This window comes from Trachurus japonicus, chromosome 12 (assembly GCF_045865225.1).
Source record: "Trachurus japonicus isolate A0001 chromosome 12, Traja_1.0".
Classification (NCBI taxonomy): domain Eukaryota; kingdom Metazoa; phylum Chordata; class Actinopteri; order Carangiformes; family Carangidae; genus Trachurus; species Trachurus japonicus.
Window position 1 is genome coordinate 24,695,133 of NC_140918.1, and position 27,937 is coordinate 24,723,069.

Here is a 27,937-nt window from a genome sequence, read left to right on the forward strand (position 1 = left end):
CACAGGTCGTCCAAACAATGAACTCCACTCACTTTGGCGACCATGGCCTTCCCTCTACATCTCCACAGGGGGGTCATAGTTTTAATTTTCTAGTGAATTTATTGTTTTTTATTCTGTTTGTTCAGCAAGTATGTGTTGTACAAGTGAAGAAAAAGAAGATGGGTACACCCAGCTGGACATCAAACAGGAGGTACTACATAGCATCACACACAATCATGTTCAAGTGAAAAGATGAGACGCATGTGATGTCGTCAAAACACTCAGTTCACTCACATTCTTACCAATGATATCATGCGTATCTTCCCGTAAAGTGTTTTACGGGAGGCCGCAAACATGTTGTGCGACATTCTTTTCTTTCGTGTTTCTTCCTGATCAACATTCCAAAGACAAATGACCAGAACAAACAGACTATTGCACATAGAGGACACAGCAGGAGAAACTGTTGGACTGCGAGCAGGGAAACATGGTGCACCTTAGACCAAGAAAAACACCCGAGATGCTACGGATAGTTCACATTTACCCATCAGTCACTTCAAACACAGGTCAAGGGAACTGTTGATGCTGCTGGTTTTAAGCTGTATAGATAGCTACAAAAAAAGAAAACAAAATACAGTACTTGAAATAACACGTCATAGAGGTTCAGCTCAAAAGTAAACAGATGAGAAGAGGCTCTGACACTGATTAGGCTTCATATTTTGGGGTAAAAATGCTGCATTTTTGGTGTTGGGCCATCAAACGTAAAACGGTTCATCATATCACACAGTATTAAGTGGTTCAAATGCCCAAATTTGCAATAGAAATGAACAGTGAGGTGAACTGGATCAGAGTTTGCACTCAGAAGTTAGTCAACAAGTGTCCACATCATGTGTCCATCTCCACTCTTCGTTAGGCTTTCCTCACGATGCGTCCGCTCTTCCTCAGGTCCCTCCCTCCTCTGTCGCTTCTGAGCGACCTGCTGCTGGTCCTCCAGGCTCCCTGGCACACCCGCGAGCTGAGGGGGAAGCATTGGTGATTTAGAAAAGACACTGAGACCTGTGGGTATTCTACCACACATCACATGACTTCAAGTTCATTAGAAATATAATAGTTATACAATGTTGCGGTACTATTAGATAAATTAGGTTCAGGCTATTTTGACATTACGTTTTTAATTATAATAGGGGTTATTATTGTTTGCTTTTTTAATGTTGAGACTCATTTCTTTGTTAGTATTTGCTTTGCTTTATGAACAAAGTAGTGACACCAACCTCAAACGTTCAAATGTTGGCCTTTTAAATTGACGACAGGTTTCACTTCTGATACTTCTATTTTTACTCCGTTTAGGATTTAGGATTGTTCTTATTTGGTTGTGCTGTACACTAAGACGTTGTTCTATGTCATTATTTATTTATGTATTGTTGTAGTTGTGTCACTGCAAATTAAATTTCCCCTCCAAGGAGATAAAGCTCTGAACTGAACCTAATCAGTTTATTGATCAATATCAATTTCTCTGATTAGATCATCCTTTCAGTGACATGGTAGGCTACAGCATATTAGAGCCTCCGTAAAGGAAACATGATGCAGATGCTCTAACCCTGATTAAAACCACATCTGAATCACAGCCAAAAACGGACACACATGCATTCATGCGCACGCACGCAGACACACACACCTTGAGCGCAGCAGAGGACCAGCAGCCAGTTTGCGTGGCTTGGCGCTCTGTCTCCGGTACTGCATCCAGCCGCAGACCAGCTCGTGCGCGATCATCATGTAGAGCAGGAAGATGAGCACGGCGGGATCCATTCATGAGGAGGGGGCTACTACCGGTCCAGATGAGAGGGGGCAGCACCACAGCGCTCTGCAGCTCGAGAGAAAGCTACTTGTTGATGATGATGATGATGACGAGGAGGAAGATAGATAGCGCCCTCGTGCCCAAGTTGTCCACTCCAACTTTAGGTTCTCAAGTCTCAAGACACGAGCCGCTGCTGCTGCTGCTGCTGCTGCTGCTGCTGCTGCTGCGGTGTTCACCCGCACTCCACCCATGGCAACACAGCATCAGCATCCTCCTCCAGCTTCATCACTTCAGTCCAGCCGAGTGAAGCGCTGGTTGTTTTCCTCCTCTGTCTCACTGACAACAGATGAGACTCACAGTGACAACGGCGGAGAGGGGGGGACATCAGATGATGTTGCCGTAGAGACGCACGCAGCGGTTGCTAGGGGCAGGGTGTCGTCATCACCTTTTTCCCGAAATGATGAACGAACGAGGCATTTGACCAAAGCGGAGCCGCGCAGGGAGCCACCAAGCGAGAGCGCGCACTGTGTCCTGAGGCGTGACCGCTTCATTAGTCCACCACTCATCCTCCCAACAAGGATGTGACTACTCATTCTCTGCCTGATCAGGCAGCTCCCATCTGCGTGGGCTCCTAATTCATACTTATTAATCCCGAAAATGTGCATAGTGGATATGATGTAGCCTATAACCGCTGTCCAGCCTGACTCCTCATCAGTCAAAGAGGATAATGACAGAACAACATAAGTTTTCTGGGTATGGTACCCAGAAAACATTTATTTAAAATTAAATAGTTTTAACAGTTACAATTAGTTTTGTGCTTGTTAATTACCTTGTATGTTGCAGAAATTCATCAAGAATAAGAATAACTAGAAAACTTCCTCTGGGGAAAATGAATGGGCCACGGGGCTACTGCCGGTTTTGCCATCTCTGTCAACATGGGAATCAAACCCACGATCTTAAGGTCAAGACAGAGCTGATCAGACAGACACATGATCATCTTTCTATAAGCACTGATATGGAGGAGCTGTAACCACATTAGGTTACCTGTGTGTGTGTGTGTGTGTGTGTGTGTGTGTGTGTGTGTGTGTGTGTGTGTGTGTATAATCACATGAAGTTACCTGTGTGTGTTAGAGTGTGGGAGAGGAGTGCGCGTTTCCGCGCGCATTTGTATGTTACCTGTGTGTTTTGATGTGTGTGTGTGTGACTGTAATCACATGAAGCTGGCTCTAGAGTCTGTGTGTGTGTGTGTGTGTGTGTGTGTGTGTGTGACTGTAATCACATGAAGCTGGCTCTAGAGTCTGTGTGTGTGTGTGTGACTGACTTGACACATAGTTAGTTAGTAGCTGCATCCTGTGTCAGTCTGATTTAGCTGTGTCTGTGTTTATAAACATTTAAACGAGCGCCAGGTGGATTGTTTATGAAGTTAACGAGCTCTGGCCTGAGGATCAAAGAGGTTACCACGGCGATAGGGGCCCCCGCAGGCTGAGACAGACAGAAACGTGGAGAAAAAGAGCCATTTTCTGCCTCTGCACCGGTCTCACATTTAGGCTTACTGTGACAAAACGGTAACTCCTATCAGAACAAAACACAGATCAACGTTGCTCTAAGGACTTCCTGAAAAATTTGGTACGATTTGGTGTTTCTGCAGTAAATATTTTGGAGACGCTGGCAGTTTTAAAACATCAATCCGTTCTGTTTCTCTCAGAAAATATTTGTATTGGAGTCAATGAGGAGCAGAGACAGACGTGGCCGCACTCAGAGGCTGATTCTGTAAATTCTGTAAGTCTCTCTGATATTTTGAGCTCATGATATGAGAGATAACAAGTTTGTCTTACAAATTCTGAAAAAATTATGTGTGTAGAGTGTAAATTGTGGCCAGGCCGAGTGTGGAAAGAGAAAAAATCTGGAGTTTTTCTGGCTTCTCTCCCACTCTAACCGATGATGTCACGCACTCTGACACGAACATTCCGTGCAATACACACCCATTATAATCTCATAATTTCTCCAAAATTGATCATGGCCATTGATCAGGGATTGATCAAAAACTATATGACCTATCAAAACGTGGAGTAATAAGACAATACACAAGACTTGTGTCTACTGTTTAAAGTTTAAATGAAGTCTCTAGGTGAAAGTATGCCTGAGCAGTAGACGTTTGTTAAACTCCAATGACTGGTCTTTTTCGCCCGTCCCATTGATTTCAATGCAAAAATTTTGTGCAGTTTTTCGCGACTTACGTCGCGAAAAATTTGTAAACTGTTGAGAAAAGTAATAGCACACCGATCCCGATCGAACCGCACGTTTTTATATATAAACTAGTAGCGAACCGAAAATTGTCCGGAAGATGAAAAATAATACTAGAAAAAGCATTTCCAAAAATGGAAATGGTGTGAATGCTGAAAGCCATTGCTGAACCAGGCTGAATTAGCAGAAAAAATTGACAAAGACATGCGGAATGGCATACAAGAAACATGTCCAAGGAAGGAATTGAACCCACAACCTTCAGTACATCAGCCCACTTATCTAACCACTTCACCATAGTTACATTCAATGAGAGAAGAGTAAAAGAAATCCCTGTATTAGAGGCTCACTGACTTCTGAAGAGAGGCTGAGACTTTGATGAATGTGAGATTTTTCAATGATGCTTAAAAAAAGAAAGAAAAGAGTATAAATGAGCCATTAGAAGTTTGTCTACAGATAAGAATTTGAATGAAGTCTCTAGCAGAAAGTACAACATGAATGAGGCAGGATTCGAACCCATGACCTCATGATCAATAAACCTTTACTCTGCCACTTCGCCACAGAGAGCACACACATAAGCATGTTGTCATTGATTGTAATGTGATGATGTGCTGCAAACTGTGGCACTAGGAATGAATGAGTCTCTTAACGAACACCTGTAACCAATTGAGGGTGGGGGAGGGGAGCAGAATTCAATATAACATAACAAGAGTGCTCCCCTTGGATTCGAACTAGTGACCTTGAAGTTGGCAAGCAGCCACCTTACCAACTACACTACAGTGGAGTCGTGAAGAAGAGAGGTTGAGACTTTGATGAATGTGAGATTTTTCAATGATGCTTAAAGGGATAGTTCACCCTAGAATGATATTTCGCTCATTATCTACTCACCCTCATGTTGACTAAGGGCTGGAAGAATTTTCAGAGTCCACCGTCCCTTCTCTGAGTTACAGGGGGTCTTGGCGTAGCAGTGCATTTCAATGCAACGGTTGCAAAGGGACACCAGAGCTCTTCGTAAAAAAACACACTGCCAGCGCGCATGCGCAAGGTTCGCACTGAGACCGACTCGAGTCTCAGTCGGTCTCAGTATCAGCGCGAACCTTGCGCATGCGCGCTGGCAGCGGAAGACCGGACAACAACAATAGGAGCTAATGCTACAAACAAGCTTGGAATGTGGACTTATTTAATTTTTTTCGGGACAATTACGCAATTTGGGGCTTCAGCACAAGACGGACATTACATACGAGCATCATGGAGGTATTTGGATGTTTTTTTGTGTGTGTTTTTTTACGAAGAGCTCTGGTGTCCCTTTGCAACCGTTATATGGACATGCACTGCTATGCCGAGACCCCCTGTAACTCAGAGAAGGGACGGTGGACTCTGAGAATTCTTCCAGCCCTTAGTCAACATGAGGGTGAGTAGATAATGAGCGAAATATCATTCTAGGGTGAACTATCCCTTTAAAAAAAAAAAAGAGGGGCGGAGTTTAGCTCAGTTGGTAGAGCACCCGCCCCATGTGTTGAGGCTATAGTCCTCGCTGCAGGCGGCCCCGGTTCGAGTCCCGCGTCGGACGGCCCTATCCTGCATGTCATTCCCCCCATCTCTGCCTCCCATTTCCTGTCACACTCTCAACTGTTCTATCAAATAAAGGCATGAAAAGCCAAAAAATATACTTTAAAAAAAAAAAAAAAAAGAGTAGAAATGAGCCACAACAAGTAAGTAGAGGACTTTTTTGTGAAAATAGTGCAAGCAGTGATCACCATACAAATGGTTGACCAAGGTAGGAATCGAACCCACAATCTCATGGTCAGAAGACTTTGACTTTGCCTCTAGGCCACAGTGTACACACTGCTGCAAAGACTGTTGTCTGTTGATGAGCTGCACTCTGTCTCACTCTGAAGTTAACAAGCCCAAAGCTGCACCTGTTGGAAACACACTGTGTCAACACCAAGAAAGCTTGAGAGTCAAGCTTGAATGACTTACAATGAAAATTTCTGTGAATTTCAGGCTGAGAGCAGCAGTTTCAACATGAAGCAAGTTATCAGAAGTCAACAGAGGACGACTGGGAAAATAATTCACAATAATTGTTGTTGAGGCAAGATTTGAACCAGCAACCTTCAGGTCTTCAGCCAAGCAAACTAACCACTAGGCTACAGACAAAGACATTATGTGAGGGGCAAAGAAAACCTTTAATAAGAGGATCACTGGCTTCTGCTTTAAAAAAAGAGTAAGGAAAGTGCAGAAATTAGCCACACCAAGTAAGAAGAGGACTTTTTTGTGAGCTGTGACTATTTTTTGGTGAATTAAAACAAATTAAAAAGCACTTAACAGCAAGTTACAAAGTTGAGCTCATTCTCCTGCTGCTGTGAAAAAAATGCATTGGGCTGAATGAGAGCAGAGAGCTCCCTGGCTGCATTTAGAAAATATTTTAAATTGTTATCTAAGTCTCTTTGCATTTTTGACCAGAATTTTAGCCAGAAGACAAGTGTGGCTACAAAACTGGAGAAAATCATGTGTCTAGAGTTTAATTTGTGGCCGTGCTGACAGTTTAGCCAGAAAAATTTGAGAATGTTTTTTTTGCCTCTCTCCACTCTGGCTGACAATGTCACCACTCTAGCTCTGCTCGTTAGACGCAACACACACCCATTATAAAGCTGGATTTTGTCAAAAAACTTAATGATTTTAAAACTGCCAAATATCAGAAACTGTTGAAGATATCAATAAGCTGAGTCATAGAGGAACACTTAAAAAGTTTGTCTACAGCTTAGAATTTGAATGAAGTCTCTAGCAGAAAGTATGGTGAAGCTTTAGTGGCTGAAAGAAGTAAGAAGATTTGAAGAGTTTGAAGACTGTTCCAATGCATTCTCTATGGGGGGAAAAAAAATCAGAAAAAGTTAAATATTTGAAAAAGTATAAAAAGTATGAAAAATTTGATTACATACGATAAAGTCCAGAAAAAGCTGCACGTTTTGATATATGAATTGTTGAAATAGCACAAAGCATGAAGGACTAGAAAAAGACCGTAAAAAGGCGGAAGAAAATGGCCGAACAGAAGAACAATGTGCCCGGGCACTGGTCCCTGCAGCTTTTTCATAGCTGTTGGGACCAGTGCCCAGTGCGATGGCCCGTGGCCCTAATGACTTTTCCCTAAGGGAAATTCATTTGCCTGTCAGCTCATCTACCATTTGTAGAATTAAAAAGCCTGATGCCTGTTAGTAGGTATGAAGGATCTTCTCTATCTCTCCATCTTGCAGTGAAGAGAGGAGTCTAATTTCTACTCTTAATTTGAGAACATTAGAAAAATCACTCAAGTGACACACTGTCATTTTTTTACATTGTGACTTTAATAGCTTTTTTTTCCTAAAAGATTATCTTTTATGGTTCCCTTTTTTTCACGATGCATTATTTCATTCCACTAGTAAACCAGAAACCATACTGACACCAGTGTTTCAGTGCTCAACTTTAATTCCTTTATCATTAGCACTCATTTAACTCTCTAACACATTCAATGACACATGCATAAGAATACAGCTGTCCTACAGTCTTTGTCCAAACAGCAGCATTACATGTTGTCACCTTCCTCTTTAATCTTTCTCATACTTTCCATGAGGTTTAACCATGACTGACACAGCCAGAGACTGAGTTTTGCACTTCTATGAAGTTGAAGGACATCCTCTACTCCCATGATCCTACTCATATTCTCCTTGCCTGGTAGACGTACACATGTTTCAACCTCCATGTCTCCAGTTCATGCTTCCTGCTGTAAAGCTAGAATACATGGGTGGTGACTTCCTGTATAATTAGTGACCAACAGTAGCCCAAAGCTGGGTTCCTCTTAAAACAGACAAATGTGATTCTGTCGTGTTGCACTCGGTCTTATACTGCTGGAACACCCTTACACATCTAAAACGGATCCTAAATTTACATGCAAACATTCATGGGTTGCAGTCAGGTTGCACTCCATTTTTTAGCAAAGTTGAAACATAGTTCCACCCATGACTTCCTTGACGCTCTGTCTGACTTCCATCGCTCCGTCCACAAGAGAAGAGCTGTGATCCTCCAGGGCTCCAGATCTCAGGCAGGCAGCAGCACTGATTATGAGGGCTGTGCTTGTGTGTGTGTCTGCGAATGTGTGTGTGTGTGTGTGTGTGTGTGTGTGTGTGTCATGTAAGGGTGACACAAGCAGTTCTCCTGCTGTGATATCACCTTAGTTTCACAAAGCCACCTTTAGGTGGCAGGACCACCGCTCCCCCTGCTCTACGCCTCCTCCCTCTCCTTCTTGACATCTTCATAGACCTGCAGACATTGGAGAAACACAAGAGGAAGAGTCCATCAGTCTGTGAGCACAACATTAATATAGCCATAAATTATTATAGGATGGATTAAAACAGATAATACACAACCTGAATTGATCTATAAAACCTAAAACCTTTTGGAAAACTAATCCCCTCTCTAAGTCAAACGCTGATCCCACTGAGAATCAACACACTGAAGCTCCAGTGGGTTTTAGCTCATGGTCAAGTATAGTTATTAGTAATCATTTACATTCAACAAGTGGAGACAGAAGGATCAGTGGACACCACTGTGATTCATCTTTGATATTAAGGCAATATTGTGCATTTTAGAGGCTATTCTTTCCTCCCTGGTCAAAGATATATTGTACAGCCTCTGTGATTATCTGTTCAGCTGTGTTTACAGATGAATCACACTTGAGAGCACATGAACAAAGATGAGTTCACTGTCACTGTCTCCCAACCAAATGAAAGAAAAAGTTACTCATGAATAGCTAGTTGACTCACAGGGACATTGAAGCCAGCTGCCATTGGATGGTTTTGTGCCGGTGGAACAGCCACATGGTCTCGCTAAAATGAACAGACATTATCACATAATCAGACACAATAAAGACAAAAGTGTTGCCGGTTACATAAAAGCTACATTTACTATCAGTATCATATAGATTTACTTTCTTATTCACTGTGTTATTCCTTCTCTGTTCTTTGACTGACTGATGCTACATTTGCTACCTTACATGTCGGGAACACTTTTTGACAATCCTTGTTACCAATGTTCCCTCTAATTTTCAAAACTCCTGAGCAGAAATTCAACTCTCCTGATGAGCTGCTTGAGCGACTGTGAGTGAAAGCTCAAGCGTACACAGTACGTCCACATGCTGGTGCTCTGGCCTCACCTCTCCAACTCCAAATATCAATACTATTGGCTATTACTATTATGATTAATAACAGATTATTTTGACAACATTACCTAGGCTGCTCCAGTTACAGTTAATGATAACAAAATACAATATTGTTTTGGCAAAATAGATTTTGCATTTATTGCCATATGAACAATATGAAAAAAATAACTAACATCAAGTTGGTGTCATCAACTCTTGGCACAGAAGCATCTTGATATGAACAGTAACAATAATTCTCAAGCAAAAACTTAAATCGTATAGTAGTTGCACTACAGACCACGGTTAAGGTCAGACATTTCACAATTCGAAGCCACATTAGGGAGAAATAAACAGTGAACTAGTCGGGGATATTTGAGTGTGCAACTTTTTTTGTCTTCTGGGCAAAGAGGTGGAGCAGTGTGCAATTGCACAGTACAACACCTTAGACTTAGAGGGAACCGTGCTTGTTACTAACCTTACCTAGCATAGGCTTACTAGTCCCTAATAGAGACTGTCTGTGATCTGATGATGCACAGATTCTCTTCTGGGAAAATGCCTAATTTGTGACTTTGGCCACTAAAATGATTTATTTATTTACTGGTTGGATGGTTGATTTATTCAACAAGGTCAATGCAACACTAATCAACAGTATAGAAAAACAAAATTTAAGTGAGTTAGCCAATAAGGCTAATATACAAGAGCTGTCCCTGGCCAGATGTAAAAAAAAACAAAAAACAAAAAAAACCTTACTGGTTATATAAAGTAAAACACCGAAACAGTTGCAAAGGTCTAAGAAGGTGACAACACTGCCACCACAAAGACCAGTTAAATAATGTAAAGTAATAAACCAGAATTCTGGTTTAATATGGATCACTGTTGTATAGACTCACAGTGAGCTCTGGGTCATATGATTCATTAATGAAACCAGGAGCTCGGGCAGATGATGATGATGATGGTGGTGGTGACGAGGATGGTGTGCGCTTTCGCAGGTAGTAATACAACAGGGCGGTCAAAGTGCCGATCAGCAGCAGGACAACAATGATGGACGCTGCCAGCCCTCCTTTGTCGTCATGTTGTGGTTCAGCTACGGAGGAGGAAGTGAAACAGATCAATGAGAAGGAGTGCTATAAATTTAGTCAATGGGCTGGAATGCTGGTTTTGCATATTCAAACTTCCCTGATCGACTTCCTTCAAAGCATACCACACATGCTCATTCCTGCATTACTTGTCACGTTACTTACTTGTTTTATCCGTGACTTGGTTTGTGCAGTCGATCCCAACGGTGTACTCGATGTCGTCCAGAGCTACAAAACCTGATACACCTTTGATCCCTTCAAACACAATCTGTTAAGGACAAAGAGACATGATGACTGCAGCAGAGACAGCGGCCTTGTTAAAGAAACCTGAATGAACCATTTCCTGAGTATTGGACAAGCAGAGTACACTGGATTCATATTAGTACAGAGCAGACAGAGTTTTATCCAGGTGAGAGTCTGACCTGGTATTCCTCAGTAGACTTGATGTTAATGTCGAAGCGTCTCCACGGTCCACCCACTTCTTTCACCTCAAGCAGCTCATGGTGAAGACCGGCAGACAGCCTCCACACCAGCAGCCGGCTGTCGGCTACACAAGAACAGTCAGTTGACATGGATGGTGGAAAAAACAAGAATTTGGAAATGCAACACACACGTCCAGACAACGACTAAAAGGTTTAACTGATAACTTGTCCAATCAGAGATGAGCCAGGAACAAGAGTTGATGTAGAGCATTGATCCTTACATGAGGAGGGTTTATTGGCCCAGAACCTCAGGCAGGTGCCCTCTGTCGGTGGCAGGTGAGGACTTAGCAGGTGAGCGTTTTGATTGGCCGCTGTCCGGTTACTGCTTGGAAAGAACAGGAAGTGACCTGGCAGAAAGAAGATGTAAAAAGGACCATAGTTTATTTTACACTTCATTACATTTTTGCTACATGTTGTGGATGAACCAACACAGGAAAGTGCACATGAGGTGTCACTGTCTACTTTTTGTAGCACAATGCCACAGTACACAAGCACTGTGTTGTCTCTCTGGCTTACCTCGCTCTGTGCCCAGAGTGTGGTCTGCAGGTGGGGTGGGGTAGTGCTTCTCTGCCTCCTGGCTCGTCAGCTCCCAGTCCAGTTTGTCCACTTTAATGTTCTGAGTGTTGCTCCAGCTGCACATCCCTGTCTCCAGGTTACACTTAGAACCTGAGATATTTCACACAACACAAATGGACAGTGTCAAAAAAAGATACAAATGTCTGCTGTTCTATAGATTAAAAGCTTTACTACTCCCAATTGTATCAGCTTTTGTATCTAATGGCAGGATTGCAGGGACAAGCTTGGAGGAGCTCTCTGTTTTGTACAGAGCCAGGGCGACTAGGAAGGCTAAGATGATCCTGTCCGACCCTGTTCACCCGCTGGCCTCCCATTATAGGCTCCTGCCGTCTGGCCGCCGGTACATGGTACCCAGGCTAAGAACAAACAGATTTAGGAATACTTTTGTGCCAATTACTATTGGTTTTATAAATCAGCCACTGTGAGCCTGCCCCCCTTCCCCCCCGAGGCACTGGTGCCCGGAGTCTTAATGTTTGTGATTGAAATGCACTTGTTTTGTTTTGTATTTGACTTGTTTGTGTTTTGGTGTTGCTCTGCCTGTCGCACAACAAATTGCCCCCTCGGGGGATAATAAAGTTTTCTGAACTGAACTGAACTGAACTGAATGTTCCACACCTCGCTTTGTGACTTTGTAACTATATACATTATTATATTAATAAGTACAATATTTGATTGTGCAGACTATCATATCACAATTATATTAAGAATGATTAAATGTATTGGCTATAATTAAATAGGTAATACATCAACTGGACGTGTAAGAGCTATTGTACGAGAAATATGTTGTTATTTCTTTAAAGTAAAGATAAAAAACCATTTGGGCATATATTATAATACATAACCCATAGTGCAGCTTGTGAAAGCCTTTGATTAGACACTGTCTGGTTTACACCACAGGCTTTCTGTCCAATTTTGTGGTTTCCACACCCAAACTGAGAAATCCTTGATGAAACACAGCACAGACTAACAGGCTTTCCAAGTAATGTGAATAACTGGTTCAGTTTAAAGAGCTGCGAAGTGCAGAGGCATCAGGAACAACCAAACCTTAACATGTGTTGCCAAAAATTAATAAAAGCTAATTGCACCACATTGTCTGGTCGAACCAGCATGGTTAGTGCACAATAGAAATCTTTATTACTGTTTGGTTCCTCCTTAGCTCTGATGAGGCAGATTGAAACAAACCTTGATTTTGACACGGATGAGCTGAAACAAAGATGTCGTCAACGGCGATGTGACTGTCCTTGCCTCCATCTCCAACCACCTCAAACTCCAACTGCAGGACAACATCAACACAGTTACCAGATGCTGATTCTAATGTACATTGTACAGAGGGCGAATTCACTGTGAGACTTTGTTGGTTATAGTTTATTAACTTTGATTGTATAAAATAATTAATCACATCATTACGGACCACTTGAGAGGACTACGATTATTCCAACAGCCCCCTCCTGCCTCCACACCGTACCTGCCAGTCTACAAGGGCACTCGAGATGTTGCCGTTGCCATGGCGCCAGACATCTCTTTGATTCAGACTGTCAGAGAAGATCTTCACCCTCTCTCCCTTCACTGGCTTCATGTACACTGTGAGAGAACCTGCAGGGTACACACAGTTAAAATGTGTTTTTTTGTGTGAAGATGTTTTGTGTGTGTGTGTGTGTGTGATCGTGTCTCACCAGGCTTCACTCCTCCCATGTGATACCAGAAATGCACACACTCAGTCTTGGCGGTTCCTTGGCGGACAGGGGAGGAGAGGACTGCGGTGCCGCCAGATGGAAGGATGCCGGCCCCGGTGTTGACCATCATGTAGAAACCTGAGCACCAACCGGGCACAGCGACGGTCAACAACTCACCGTCGCTCAGACTTCTGCTGACACGTTGAAACATCTAACCAAACTCACCGAGTTGTGTCTCCAGAGTGTGGTCGGTCTTCGGTCCGGTTATGGTGGTGCCGTGTCCGTTGCGGTGGAGCCAGTGAACCTGACCGGAGCTGCTGTACCCACACCGCTGGCCTTCGAAGGAACACGCCCTCGGCACGGTGCACGGGCGCTCCACAAAGGTCACGTCATCGATGGCCACCTGTCCGTCAAAACCGGAACGGACCGCTTCGAACATGAGCTGTTGGTAAATGAGAGGTTGTAGACAGATGAGCAAGGAACATGCAAAACAGTATCTATACGTTTATACGAGGGAGTTCACACCCAGGGGGAACAATGGTGTTACTAATGACACTGATACTTTTTTCACTAACGTGTAATCACAAAAAGTTACTGTTGTCCCGTTATGACGCCGTTCCCGTTACTGACAATAATATGTGCTGTTACTTGCCGTTACTTGACTCAAGAGGTCCCTTCACAAAATACGTAATACATCTGTTAAAGGGATAGTTCAACATTTTGGCAAATTGGCCCATTGCCATAATCCCATCATAGCAGTAGGTTCATTACCTTTAATTGTCGCTGCAAGCTTTTTTTAGAATGGCGGAGTAGGTCCGCGAGAGCGTTTTGGAGTTGTTGGATTGTGTATTTGATGAGTTTGATGAGGGAAACCAAGAAATCCCATTAGCCTCCGTAGCGTAGCTCTGAGCAGCTCACGGCTCTGCTCCGCCGTTCTAAAAATAGCTTGCACTGACAATTAAAGGTAACAGACCTACTCCTAAAACTATAGGGATTATGGCAATGGGCCAATTTGCCAAAATATTGAACTATCCATTTAAAGAGTATGTTATATACACTTTTTTTTCAATCCATCAACTGAAAGCTGCTTATCTGGAACTAACCAACTCACTCAGTAGAGGTTATGTTTGAGCATTTTATAAAAAAGTAACGTAATAGTTAGTTTTCCTGGTAATTAGTTACTTTCGTAATGTAGTAATTCAGTTACTAACTCAGTTACTGTTTGGGGAAAGTAACTTGTAACTATAACTAATTACTCATAATTATAGCTATAACAATAACTTATAACATATACATAATAAATACTTACTGTAAATATAACTTGTAACTAAATTATAACCAATTAAAAGTAATGTGCTCAACACTGTTCACCCCAGACCTCCTGATTCTTTCACCCGCCCACCTTCTCACTGATGTTACAAACAGTACAAACTGTGAGATCTGTTGACGTGAGGTGAATTTTGAGACACAGATAACTCCAGACTGACTGATCCCATTCGTACCCAGAAGCCTGTGAGCTGCTGTGGGACTGGACAGTGGGCTTCATGCCACAGGTTTCCATGAGCTCCACCGCGGGTCCAGAGGAGGGTCTCGTAACCATTTTTATCTGACAGCTTTACGTTGAGGGAACCTGGACAGTGAGTGGGACAGGATGCAGGTATACACTATGTTTATAAATGACATTTTTAATCAAAATAACCAGATGATAATTGACCTCAGCTAACATACAGAATCTGCCACTGTGTGTTGTATTCAGTCATTAACACATTCACAGGTCTGTTCAGTCACATCCTCACCTGTGTTCGGCCCGTAGAGTTTGTAGAAGAAGGACAGGCAGTGATCTGCAGCAGTTGGTAACTGTGGGAATGAAACTAAGCGTCCGAACAAACCGCGCAGGGAAGGACTCCACATGTCCACGACCAGGCTTTTACCTGGACAGCAACAGAGAGAAAGGAGTTGAGGTTTAGTTGGTTTCTAATGCATCACAAGAACAGAACTGACTCTTTGTGTACAGTACTATAAAATCTGACTTCTCTTTTGTAAAGTCAGTGAAAGTAATGATTTCTAGTGAATTTATGATCTGCGTGAAAAGTTTAACATTTTGTCAAAAATAACCCAATCTGTGCTTTAAAGGTACCACACTTTACCTGACTACATTGTGTTTTCCACCTCACTGCATTTATTTGAGAGCTATAATTACTAGTATATGGCCCAAATCCTATTAAAATTAAAGCTCTACATAAAAATATCTAGAAAAAACAATACACTGTTAAAGATTTAACCAGTGGTTCCAGGTCTTTATGGCTTATGATTCTTTACAAAACAGCAGAGATTGTTCAGGGCTCCTTGTTTCACACCATCAGCAGTAGGCCTACCACCAGGTGAAGAATTTTACTATGAATTTCATGAATGGCCTGGGTCAATTTAAACTACTGTTTGAGGCCTCCATAAATCATCTTATGACCCACAGAACCTTTAACTGGGAACTATTACACTAACAACACCCTCCTTCCTTCACTTTTAGTAGATTTTGCTCACAAAACCTCTTCACACCCTTCACACATTTTAACAGCTCAACTCCTACCAGAAGTAAGTCAGAATAATAATAAGACTAAATCTTCAAATTATTTATACATAGAAAATAAAAAGGGGGTTTCATTAATGCAGCACTGTCTGTCACTGTGTTTCCATTCCATCTTCACTAATGCTTTCTGAGTATAATAATAACTCACAGGCCTGAGGCTTGTTGGGACGAGAATAACATCCCAAATGTCAGACCCATGAGAAGAAATCACCCACACACTGACTCAGAATCTTTGACCTGACAAAATCCAATGGGATCCAAACTTATTGTGTCAATTTAGTTAAATCTGTGTGGCCTCGCTCCTTTCACCAGTGCTCAATAAATTGAAATGGTTTTCTACTATTATGAGAAATACAACCATGCACTTTTACATATATTACACTCCCTTTTGTTTCTTTTTGTTTAATTCAGCTCACCAAAGCCGATGGTGTGATCCATCCCGCTGCGCATCGTCCAGTCATAGTTGTCACTGTTGTCCTGATACCATCCACACATGTCATTTTCAAAGTTACATGACAGACCTGGACAAGAAAAACATTTTTTTTTTTTTTACAATAAATACACTGACATATCTATGGGAAAACCATAAATGTATGGACTGTGTGAGTCATTAGTATTACCTGTTGGAGAGGCTGGGAAATAATCACGGTAGCAGCTGTGAAAGCGAACGTTTTTCACTTTAATCTTGGCACATGGACAAAGTCTGGCAGCACGAGCCTCAAACACCAGCTGGACCAGATAAGACAGAAGAGATATAATGAGTGACAAGATTTAGATATTTACACAAGATGCAACAGTTTTGTTTTGGCAAAAGCTAAAAGACAATGACCTTTGCTTCTTCTGTAGCTGCTGTCCTGCACTAAATAGGTTAAACCTCTCATTTCCCATTTTCATTATGACTGAATTTTTATATTACCAAATATGTTAGGTGTAGAAAAGTTGATTTATAAACGTCAGTAACGCCCTGACAAACAACTGACCTGGAAACGATGTTTCCTGGCTCCAATAGTTACTTTGGCACTTCTCCACTCCGTCTCATTTGTTCCCGTCTTCCCACTGAACTCCCACAGTTTAGGCTGCGCGCCCAGCAAGCCGTCAATCACTCTGACGGACAGCTCACCTGCAGCAGAGAAACACTTCCATCATCAACAGACCCCAGTTTTGCATAAAGGGAGAAATGTAAGATGTAACGAGAGGGCAAGATAAACTAGATAGGATAAAGATAATAGTGATACCAATGTGAACTGGTTTCCCATTGAGTGCAAAATCAAAGCTGACGGTGCAGGCGGGGCCAGAGGGGCCCAGGAGGGGGGTCCGTGTCTGGGCTTCAGTCAGCTGTTGGCCCGGAGCCTTGGCCACGACCAGGTATCCATCTAAGAAATGTGAAGGGAACACGTATCAAAATATTTTGTTGTTTCTTAAATTAATAAATACCGGCAAATGAGTAATCAAGGAGAGTGATGTGGTGATAAAGTAGCTGTACCTTTGGATGTGAGATTTACGGACGTCCAGGCTTGATTTCCAATGCTGGTATCAGTCCATCCTCTGCTGCCCTCTGGGTAGGAGAAATCCCCTGCAGATGGAAGTCAGAGAGAGCTCAAAAAAAAAAAAAAGAAATCCCTCACAAACCAGAAAACCAAGAAGGGACACAGGATGAGCATACTTTGGATCCTAAGAAAACTAAAATATGACAGTTATATTATTGTTATCTCTGGCGTTAATGTTTAAGAACATACATGGGTTAAAGTACCACAGGCCATCTAAGTGGAGTTACATTTCCTTTCTCAGGCCTCTCTCTGGATCTCTAGTAACAACAGGGCGATCAGTTGTGAAAACTGAACGTGAAAACAGCCAATAGGACGAGAGGCTCAGTCCCTCTTCTGACATGACAAAGTTACAGAAGTCCTGATTACTCATTTAAGGACTGAATACAAGCTGCGTGTGTTTCTTTGTGGACTGAAGCTTTAAAGGGATAGTTCAACATTTTGGCAAATGGCCCATTGCCATAATCCCTATAGTCTTAGGACTCAGTTCCTTACCTTTAATTGTCGGTGCAAGCTGTTTTTAGAACGGCGGAGCAGAGCCGTGAGTTGCTCAGAGCTACGCTACGGAGGCTCATGGGATTTTTTGGTTTCCCTCATCAAACTCATCAAATACACAATCCGACAACTCCACAACACTCTGGTGGTCAAGTTGTGACCTGCATATTCACCACGCTGTGAGAAAATAATGGAGCGTTACGATGGAGTTGTTTTCGAGGCAAATGCAGAGACTGTTTACCAAAAAACTGCACTCGACGGGAACGCGCATCAGCAGTTTTGCATGAATTTACATCGAAAACAACTCTGTCTCATAACGTGGTGAATGTGCAGGTCACAACTTGTTCACAAGAGTGTTTTGGAGTTGTTGGATTGTATATTTGATGAGGGAAACCAAGAAATCCCATTAGCCTCCGTAGCGTAGCTCTGAGCAACTCACGGCTCTGCTCCGCCGTTCTAAAAGTAGCTTGCACCGACAACCTACTCCTAAAACTCTAGGGATTATCGCAATGGGCCAGTTTGCCAAAATGTTGAACTATCCCTTTAATACTTGATAAACTAATATAGACTCTAGACCTGCTTTATAATCAAAAAAGACGTGACGGAACAACAGTCAAGATGCAGTTAAGAAAAATATCAGTCAGTTTTAGATTCACCAAGCCACCACTGTTTATTTCTGCAGGGGACATTCATTTTTAAACAACAGTTTTTGCTGCCTGCCTGTCTGTTTTTCTTCCTGTCATCCTTCTAAAACAAGTCAGTCAGCTTTTCTTAGGTCTCAAATACTGTTTAAAATATGTAGCTTTCATCTGAAAACTGTTTTTTTGGGTCACTGGTGGCAGCTGAGGCCTTAGGCTGATGACCTGATCTTCAGGCGTGCCTGATGAAGTCCTAAATACTTTAAATACTCAACCTTTGAACAGAGCAGTTGAAACAAAAACAAAGTCAAACAGAGCTAAATGAACTCACCACATTTGTCTTCGTCCTCTGCTCCCGGACAGTCGGGGTGGAAGTTGCACAACTTGTCCGGCTCGGTGCACGGGTGTTTAGGAGGTTTAGGGAAATTTGCCATGGATACATTTGCTGTTCAAGTAGACAGTGTGAGACAACAGATTTAAGATTATTTCTTTGCAGACATGGAATAACCTTATTTCTAAGTTAAGTTAAGATAGTTAAAGCGTTTACCAGTTGATAGGCGGCACTCAGGAGATAACATGATGCTGTCGATCGCGATGCCTCCATATGAAAAGTCTCTGATTGCTGCCATCATTAAAATCTATAAAGACATAAAGAAATTCAGATGAAAAATTAGATGAATGACAAAGAGTTGAATATATAAAGTGTTTACAATTTCATTTGAACACAAAAGAGAATCATTCATTTCCAAAGTGCTGTACATCACTTCACAAACCACATTAGAATTGTTGACTCTCTTGTGTTCTTCTTAATCTTTATTGGCATCGCCCACTAATTTTGATATTTTGCTTATTTAATTGATCTGTCTTAATTAAAGCTCAAATGTGTCAGATGTGGCCATGCAGTCAATTCACTATGTACAAGTGATGACAGTGTGTTCATTTAGCTTATATCAATATCTACTGTGTCATTTGTCTACATATAAGTGTACAAATAGTTATGTTTATGTGTATATGCTCACAGTGTAGACATTATATAGACATCCACACCATTTTCACAGAGCATGAAGATAGACATGTTTAAAAGAAATAAGAAATTAATGAGACATAAGCTTGCATATATAAATTAGATACATATCTGTCAATATATATTATATATTGACAGATATGTATCTAATTTATGCAAGCTATATATATGTATATATGTTATTCTGTGTCTAATATTTCCCTTTAAAATTAACATACATGGCAATATTGATGTGTATGTAGGGATATGTGTGTATATGCATGTATATGTATCTTATATTGTATGGGTTCTGTATTACTAATGAGACTGGTTAGAATTTACATCTGTGGTCTGTTTACATCTACTCACATTTTTATTTATGGCATAAATCCTAAATAAAATAGGCTACCACTTGTGACCATGTCTAATCATTTTCCTCATTAGTTTATGAATTTTAACATGAGTCTCTTTGTATTAAAGATATTTTACTGTTGGGTTGAATCAGAATCTTTATCATCACTGCAGCATAAGAAGTGCTCACCTGGAACGGGTGCTCAGTGACAATCTCCACCTCAGCCTTCACCCAAACATCACCCAGGGCACCGCCCCTCTCCCACACTGGGTAGATGTTACGATCAGCAACCAGCACCGTCAGACCACCGGACCTGGGCCCAAACTGGTGAGTGTACATCACCATCTACAGACCAGACAAAACACTAATGAGTCAAACAACATTCATTGTAAACCTTGCTCAGTCACTTTTCTCCTCTGTATAGAAGATGTTTTTGTACTTTTATCGAATTCGTTGTCAGACTGTAAATAAATGACTGTGAAACTCTGTGACTGGAGGAAGATTCAGCTTTGGCCTCACCTTGCAAGGATGTGAACTATTGGTGGGTTCAAGCAGAGGACTTTGGAAAGCGGCCCAGTCTGCTTTGAGTCCACTATCAGGAGCAGTCACATACAGGAAACCACCTGCATTAATAATAACGATACAGAAATAGTGAAGATATTTTACTGTAAAGCTGACGACACTGAGACTGAAACAACAACAGCTCAGTTTCGACACTGACGAAACGTACTGATGATATATTACATATTAATACCTGATACAGTGTTGTTGGAGTGATCCCTGCCTGGTCCTTTCAGATGATCTGACTTGGAGATATTCCACTGATATGTCCTCACCCACTTCAGTGGGGAGAGTGACCTCAGGTCCCAGTCACACACGTCACTCTCAAAGTCACAGAGTCTATACTCGCCTGGAGACAAAACAGTCACACACACACTAGTGATTGCTGGAAATCGAATTTTACAAACAAACATTTCAGGGATATTTTTATAAGAATAAAAATCACTCTAAATCTAAAAGAATTTATATTAAAGGGATAGTTTAACATTTTGGCAAATTCGCCTTCTGCCATAATCCCTATAGTCATAGAAGTAGGTTCATTACCTTTAATTATCGGTGCATGTTGTTTTGAGATTGGCGGGGCAGAGACGCGAGCTGCTCAGTGAACACAGTGGAGGTGAATGGTACTGGTTTCCCGTCCCTCATCAAACTCATCAAATACACAATCCGACACCTCCAAAATCCTCCTGTGGTTTCGTGACATCGATCTCAAAACAACATGCACTGATAATTAAAGGTAATGATTATGGCAATGGTGAATTTGCCAAATGTTGCACTATCCCTTTAAACACCAGGATTCATTGTTGTGGGAACAGAGGTGGATTTTTGGAATTGTCCCCACCAGATAAAGATGTTTTCATTAGTGTGTAGCGATATAATGTGTTTGAATTAGCCTAGAATGCTCCTCTCATATTGACATAGGGAGCAGGTCTTCTTCCACAGAGCCCGGCCTTCCACAGAGCCCGGCCTTCCACAGAGCCCGGCCTTCCACAGAGCCCGGCCTTCCACAGAGTGCCCAACACTCTGATTTGGTTGAACCTATTTTTCTGTACTGTCAGAAACTTTTGCCAGAAAATGTCCTCACCACAGTCCTCCTCGTCTGTCCCGTCACCACAGTCGTCGGTGCCGTCACAGACCTGCCGCTGCTCGACACAGGCCTCATTGTTACACTCCAGCCACCCTACTGGGCACTCACCAGGGGGTGGCTCTGATGACAAAAAGAGGTCAAACACAACAAAATCAAAAATAATCATTATGATTATACTGGACGTAACTTTGAAATTTCTGTAAATATCACATGTTAATTGTTAATAGGACTCTCAGGACTCAGGGACGGCACGTGGAAGAGATATTTTGAATACTGTGGGGACTCACGAGGGAGGGCACAGTTTAAAAACTCCAGCTGGTCTACGGCCATATCTCCTTTTTGCCCAGTCATGCGCTGCGAGTGGAGACGGATTTGGAAGCCTGTGGCAATACGGCCCAGAAAGATGGTGGCCTCCCTCCAGCCCCGCACATTGGTGGCTTCAGGACGCCACACTATGGCCTCTTGAGAATCCTTGTGTAGGACAGACGCCCACAGGGGGGGGTTGTCCAGACCGGTGTGACCTACAGGCAATAACCACAACAAACACACACAAAACAAAAGGTTAGAAGGTTAGAAGTTACAGTGAAGCAATAATCAGCTATGAGAAACAATTACAGCAAAGAAAAGTGCCTTAAATAATGTAAGTAAACGAAAACTGAATTGAATAAAAATAAAATACATGAAAATACTCCCATTAAAGTCATTTGAAAGTAATTTAAAGGACCTGTCATTCATTTGTTGTTACCTGAGTCCCACAGGAAGTATCTGAGACGCAGACGACAGGTTGGTGAGGACTGTCTCATCTCTGGAGAGATTAAAACTGCAGTGCTCACATACTCTGACTTCGCTGCAGTCACTCCCATAAACCAACCTGTGTGATAGGAAACATTCATTGTGATATATTGTGTTATTATTCACATCACAGTTGAGTGCACAGTCATGTTTGATTCAATCTAAATTCAAACACTGAACCTGGTCATTTGCAGGTCTCCTGGTATTGACACTTTAAACCTGTTCTAATGAATGGAGAGAGAGTCTGTGTTTTCTCTCCAGCCAATGACAGAGCTCAGGTGAAGCTACGTAGCAGAGTAGTAGCTCAGGGCTCAGGGCTCAGGGCTGCTAGCTGCACTAGCTGTCCCAGATGTTAGCGAGTGCTAGCATGTCTCTCTCTCTCAGCCGCAGTCAGGACCACAAAGGAATAAATAAACAGTCTGAGTGAAGTGCTGGAGCCGCGGGCAGATACCCGGACGTCACCGACAACTAAAGCCTCGCGTGACCGAGGGCCGTTGTGGTGAGCTAGCTCGATGCTAACTTCGGCTAGCGGTAACACTGGAGGCTCCCGTTGTTGGTGACGGCCGGGTTTCGGCCCACGGCTCTAGCGCTTCACTTGGACTGGATTTCCTTTCCTTTGTGGTCCTGACATGTTGCTGTCTGGGGCAGGAGGCTACACGGGCCTGAGAGGAGGAGGGGCCCAGTTTCAATGTTTTGTTTACAAACTGCAACGAGCAAAACTCCAGACTCTACCTTTAACAAAAGATCAAACCACCTGCTCCAGTGTGAACGGGGCTGCAGCAGAGGTTGTTGTCATCTATCACCACCTCCACTGCCTCGCTGCGCTGGGTCAAATGTGTTGAGCTTAAACAACATTTAAACTCAGCACTGAGTTGTTGATACAGCCAAATTAAAGCAATTGCTTATTTGCACAGTCTGCACACATGGAGCAACACACTGACACTCACCTGTTGGACAGAAAGTCCAGTGTTCGCTCTGTTTTAGCTCAACTCCTGAGGGAGCTATGTGACCATTCAGCTGCTGAATGCTCCACTATGTCCACTATGTTCACTGCTGCTCTCTGACTGTGTCTGTGGGGGGTGTAGTGTGCAGTGGGATTTTAATAAAAAAACAAACAGCCAACTGCTGCTGGACTGAATCTGAATCTGAGTTAAAATAAAACATAAAGCTACATAGAGATGTGGGGAACTGCAGGGTCGGCTGATACGAGGGCTTGTCACTATGGCAACCCCTTTCACAAACACTAGCCTACATGTTGACAATTGATCGACTGCTAACATAAAAGCACCAATCAGAGGATTATAGTTTGGCCTTGGTGTCTCGCACTCTCTCTGTGTTTCCACAGATCCACCGGAGCTCCATCTCTCTGCACCAGCCGCCGCCTGCATCGCCCCCTCCCACCCCTTCCCCTGCTGTTAGACCGGCCTCCCCTTCCTTCCCATGGACCAGTCTGCCACCCAGTCCTCCCATCGAGCTGACCAGCTCTCCCTGCCCCCCCCCCCCTCAGCAGAGACTGCCTTCATCAACTCCTGCTAACATTTCCATATTTCGCACATTCTGTGACAAACTGTAAACTGTTTTCTTGTCTGTAACAACATCTATTGCACGTCTGTCCGTCCTGGGTGAGGGATCCCTCCTCTGTTGCTCACCCTGAGCTTTCTCTGATTTTTCCCTGTTAAAAGGGTTTCCATGGAGTTTTTCCTCAGTCGATGTGAGGGTCTAAGGACAGAGGATGTTGTTACGATGCCATGTAAAGCCCTTTGAGACAAACTGTTTGTAAAAACAGGCTATACAAATAAAATTGCCTTGCCTATAAAAAATTAGGCATATTGAGAAGATGCACATAAAACAAAATTAATACTCCAAATATAGTATAATATAATACTCCATTTCCAAAGAAAACAAAGCCCAGATACAACATAATTCTATTATAACTATTCTATTTACAATATCTAAGTACTATATGTTCAAAACTAGAGAGGGAGATGTAACATAATCCATCATTGGATTCAAAGAAATCAAGAGAGAGCAGATGTTTTTCTAATGGTAGCTACATTTATTAATACCTACATGTTGCTACTATAATCCAACACCATGGGAGGAAGAGCTGACACTGTGTTCAACACTCTTTCTCCTGTTAAATGATTTCTCTGCTGTGAGTGTAACTGCTGGGGAGAGATCGCTGTGGTTTCAGCTGAACTCACAGCTGCAGAGAAATAAGTGGCTGTTAAGGCTGGCTGTGAAAATCAGCCCGAGACGTGTTAATTACACACTTCGTCAGTGCAATTCATGTTTACATGGTGATTTCATAAGGAGCCCCTTCAAAAGCACGCTGCTGCATATACTATCAGAATAAAAAAAAACACCTAATGGAAAAATGTAACTGCAAATATTGTTTGCATGTTTGCTTTGACTTATAATTCAATGTTATTACATGCATTAATCCCATTCTGTGACTTTTATTACCCCCGAGGTTGATGACCATTATATAAGATAATAATAGAGTGAAATAATCTTGACTTAAAAAATGTCCATGTCTTCTGTTTACATCAATAGAGAACATTAAAACACATCAATCACAATGACAGGGGCTCTCAGCTGCAGTCGTCCTATTTGCTACTCACTGCTGAGACCTTATGCTACTGCACTCTACTGGTAGAAGAAAAGAGGAAACTGTAGCCTACAACATGTAACATGGAACAAAAGTTCTCCATACTTTTATATGAGCACAAAGGGTTAACAGAAAATGGCTTAGGCCTACAGTGTAAGTGTTAAACTCTGTATACCTGTAGCTGTGCCGGTGGTGTAGTCAGAGGACGGCCCACTGTTGGACTCTCCTCCCTGCTGTCTCTCCCATCTGTAGCCTGGGCTGAAGGACTGGTCCGTCCATCCACACAGTCCTCCATCCTCAAAGTCACACTCAAAGCCTTTTCCCCTGTAGCCTTGAGAGGCCAGATGAGAAAACAGTCAACGGCTGCAAATCTGAGATTTACACAAGCCAATAACCAACAATATTTTGTGAACTTCCACGTTTTCTGTTAATAATACAAACAAAACTATTTTTCGCAATACATTCACATGACGCATGAGAGCCCAATTTTTTATAGATGTAAATAATCAGATGTAAATCATGTAAATAAGGATTCAGTTTGGAGGAAAAGAAAAAATCTTTTAACTTACCGCAGTTTTCCTCATCGCTGCAGTCACACACAAAGTCACACTTCTTGTCAGGAGCCTCACATGTGTGAGCTTGACACTGAGCAGCTGTGGAGGGGAGACCAAACATCAGAGGAAGTGTTGCCACTTCAGGTTCATTCAAATTAAATGCAGAATATTACTGACACCTCCAACTCTCATTCATGATTTCTAAAGTTAATGTCAGTTACTGGCAGTTTTCTGGCTACAATATAAAGTCCTTTAGTTAATAATCCAAAGCCTTTAGTTAAGAAAGAGCTAGAATAAAGTAAGTGAGTATTTCAATAAATGTATATTTATAGAATAAGCCTGAAAAATAAAATCAAAGAAACCTTTTGGATAGACACTGTACTGCCCTCGCAGTGCCTACACTTGTGCAAAGCTAGACTGTCAGCTTCCAATAAACCACAAGGCTTAACTTTCCTTGTCCTTTAATTAAGTCTTTCTGTATTTTGTTTGCTTTTTGTTTAATAAAAGTGAAAATTATTACAGTTTGCTAATTAATCTTTACTTAAGGTCACCTATCTAACACTTTCTGAAGGTAACGCACAGTCTTTCTCAACATTTGCTTATGGAAATGGACACTTTCATCCATGTTTTTCTTTTATTGGGATCACTTTTCAGAGTTACTGAATGACACATATCAAAAACACACACAAAAAAAATTAACCAATCAAAACCTGAATAATTGAGGAGGAGGCCTTGAATAGAGATTTCTATGATAACAGCTGTTTTACAAATGAACCATCAAACTGTAAGTTAAAGCCAACATGAGGGAGTTGTTGTAAAAGGTCTGAACATCTTCACCATGATCAGTGAACACTCTACTCTACCTGAGGAAGACCCTGTGATACTGTCAAAAGCTCCAGAAACAGCAAGTAAGTTGACTCTTTGGTGTCAGACTTGTTAAAAGTAATAAGTAACTTCAGCAATCAGATCGCTGTAAATAAAAAAGTGGAGGTAAAGCATCGAGTACAGTCAACCAAAACAGAAAACCCTTGAGTAGGTCTATCAGAACAGTGAGAGTGAACTCCCGTCAGTGTTTCCCACCTGCTTCTGTTTGAAGCTGTGTTAAATCTTAGATGACTCGCCCCAAACTCTCTTATCAGGACTCATTACCGGCAAGGATTTACAAGGCCGACTAATGCCAACAGGCTCAAAGGCCAGAGGGAAGGGATCGGGTAATGCCAGCAGTATCTTTTTCCATCCAAAGGTCTCTGATTAACATTCCTGACCTGACACTAATTCACACTGGAAAATATTCAGTCTTTGCCAGATACAGTGTGCTGTAAAAAAAAACTCATCATTGTCAAGGAACCATAAATATATTATATATAATAAAAATAGCACTACTGTAGCCTACATGCACAGTACAAACAACATATGTCTGACATTGTTTTTTGTGCTGTGCATGTACAGTAGTGCTATTTTTATTTTTTGGAGCATTTATTTTACAAGAATGTGAGTATATCACAGCATGCCATGGAATAACATCCCTGACAATTTAGGCATCATTTATTTATGAGTGAAATAACTTAGAAAACTTTGCAAAACTTAATTTGTTGTGACAGTGATTTTAGGGAGGAGCCAAACAAGACAAACACTAATTTGTTATGGGAATTTAAACTGTTCCTCCATCAGATTTAGACAGGTGAAATCAAACTAATCAGCCACAGAAATAAATCCAGTCTCATGGCCAATGAGTATATAATCAGAGTTTTGCATCTTTTTACACATGTAGCAACTGCATGAGCTTTTAAAAACCACTGTAATGTAAGCAATATATCATTTTGTGTACTCTTTCAACAAATTATTTTCTTGCATTTACAAATATTTGGGTTTTTTTGGTGTCCCAGTTTTGCGTAAATTTATAAAAGTAGAATGAAACACTTGTTCATATAGAAATCTACCATTGATTGACTTGCAGTTAAATTTACATATATATTCAGACCATATAAACTAACATCACATATATTACATCAGCTCATGATACGTGGCGGGTAGAGAGATGTGACCTCAGTGATCTCAGATACAGTGGGTGACAGTGATTAGCCCAACAAGCAACAGTGAAAATATTCTCTCTCTTGAATGTTAAAGTAGATTATTATGTGTCAAAAGAAGAACTATGGTCTCGAATAGGAAAAATAACTGTAAAACTTACAGGACATTAGAATTTTTTTTTTGTCTCAGTTTTGGGAACGCAAATCTGAAGCCTGGCATATCTTTTCAAGCAGTTGTGTAAGTTCATTTTTCAAAGTTACCGGTAGCCCTGCCAGCAGTTAGAGTATTTCCACATGAAGGTTTTCTTTAGTACCCACAGAGAGATGGAGGCTGGAGTGAATGTGCTCTTACCCCAGTGCAGACTCAGCAGCAGCAGCAGCAGCAGCAGGAGGCCTGAGCTCCTCCAGTGGAACATCTTTATTCCTCCTCTTCCACCAGCTCAGTCTGAAGGAGCTCAGCGCAGCCTGGATTCTTTACTGGTCGACTCTGACCTCCTCTCCCTCAGCGAGAGATAACAGCTGAACTTTAAATTCACTCCGTGTGCAACTGCAACAAAACCACCATAAAACTATTTCCTCTCCATGAGTTCACATCCCGTAGATTGCACAACGCCTGAAGTGGACACAGTTGGCGACGGCCGCGCTGAAACAATTCGGGTGTGAAATGTGGCGTCTCTTCACAAAAATCACACTGGTT

General features: G+C 42.0%; 1 protein-coding gene and 1 long non-coding RNA gene across 2 annotated transcripts; both read right to left on the bottom strand.

Annotated features, from left to right (window-relative positions):
• Positions 1–373: 373 nt before the first annotated feature.
• On the bottom strand, positions 374–1,783 carry LOC146977578 (uncharacterized). The gene is made up of 2 exons (XR_015037210.1): positions 1,652–1,783; positions 374–991 (listed from the first exon to the last, which is right to left on the bottom strand). It is a non-coding gene; the product is annotated as an uncharacterized LOC146977578 (long non-coding RNA).
• Positions 1,784–7,457: 5,674 nt separating this feature from the next.
• mamdc4 (MAM domain containing 4) lies at positions 7,458–27,687 on the bottom strand. The gene is made up of 29 exons (XM_085793915.1): positions 27,593–27,687; positions 25,226–25,309; positions 24,832–24,987; positions 21,999–22,124; positions 21,541–21,774; positions 21,251–21,373; positions 20,360–20,515; positions 20,125–20,228; positions 19,795–19,950; positions 18,798–18,888; positions 18,582–18,695; positions 17,057–17,146; positions 16,809–16,946; positions 16,554–16,693; positions 16,194–16,302; positions 15,990–16,094; positions 14,786–14,920; positions 14,492–14,619; positions 13,215–13,431; positions 12,990–13,127; positions 12,782–12,909; positions 12,499–12,589; positions 11,257–11,406; positions 10,962–11,087; positions 10,681–10,805; positions 10,424–10,526; positions 10,073–10,266; positions 8,809–8,871; positions 7,458–8,305 (listed from the first exon to the last, which is right to left on the bottom strand). Exons 1-29 carry the CDS (start codon positions 27,654–27,656, stop codon positions 8,267–8,269), a joined length of 3,627 nt encoding a protein of 1,208 aa, XP_085650041.1. The 5' UTR covers positions 27,657–27,687; the 3' UTR covers positions 7,458–8,266.
• Between the last annotated feature and the right edge of the window lie 250 nt (positions 27,688–27,937).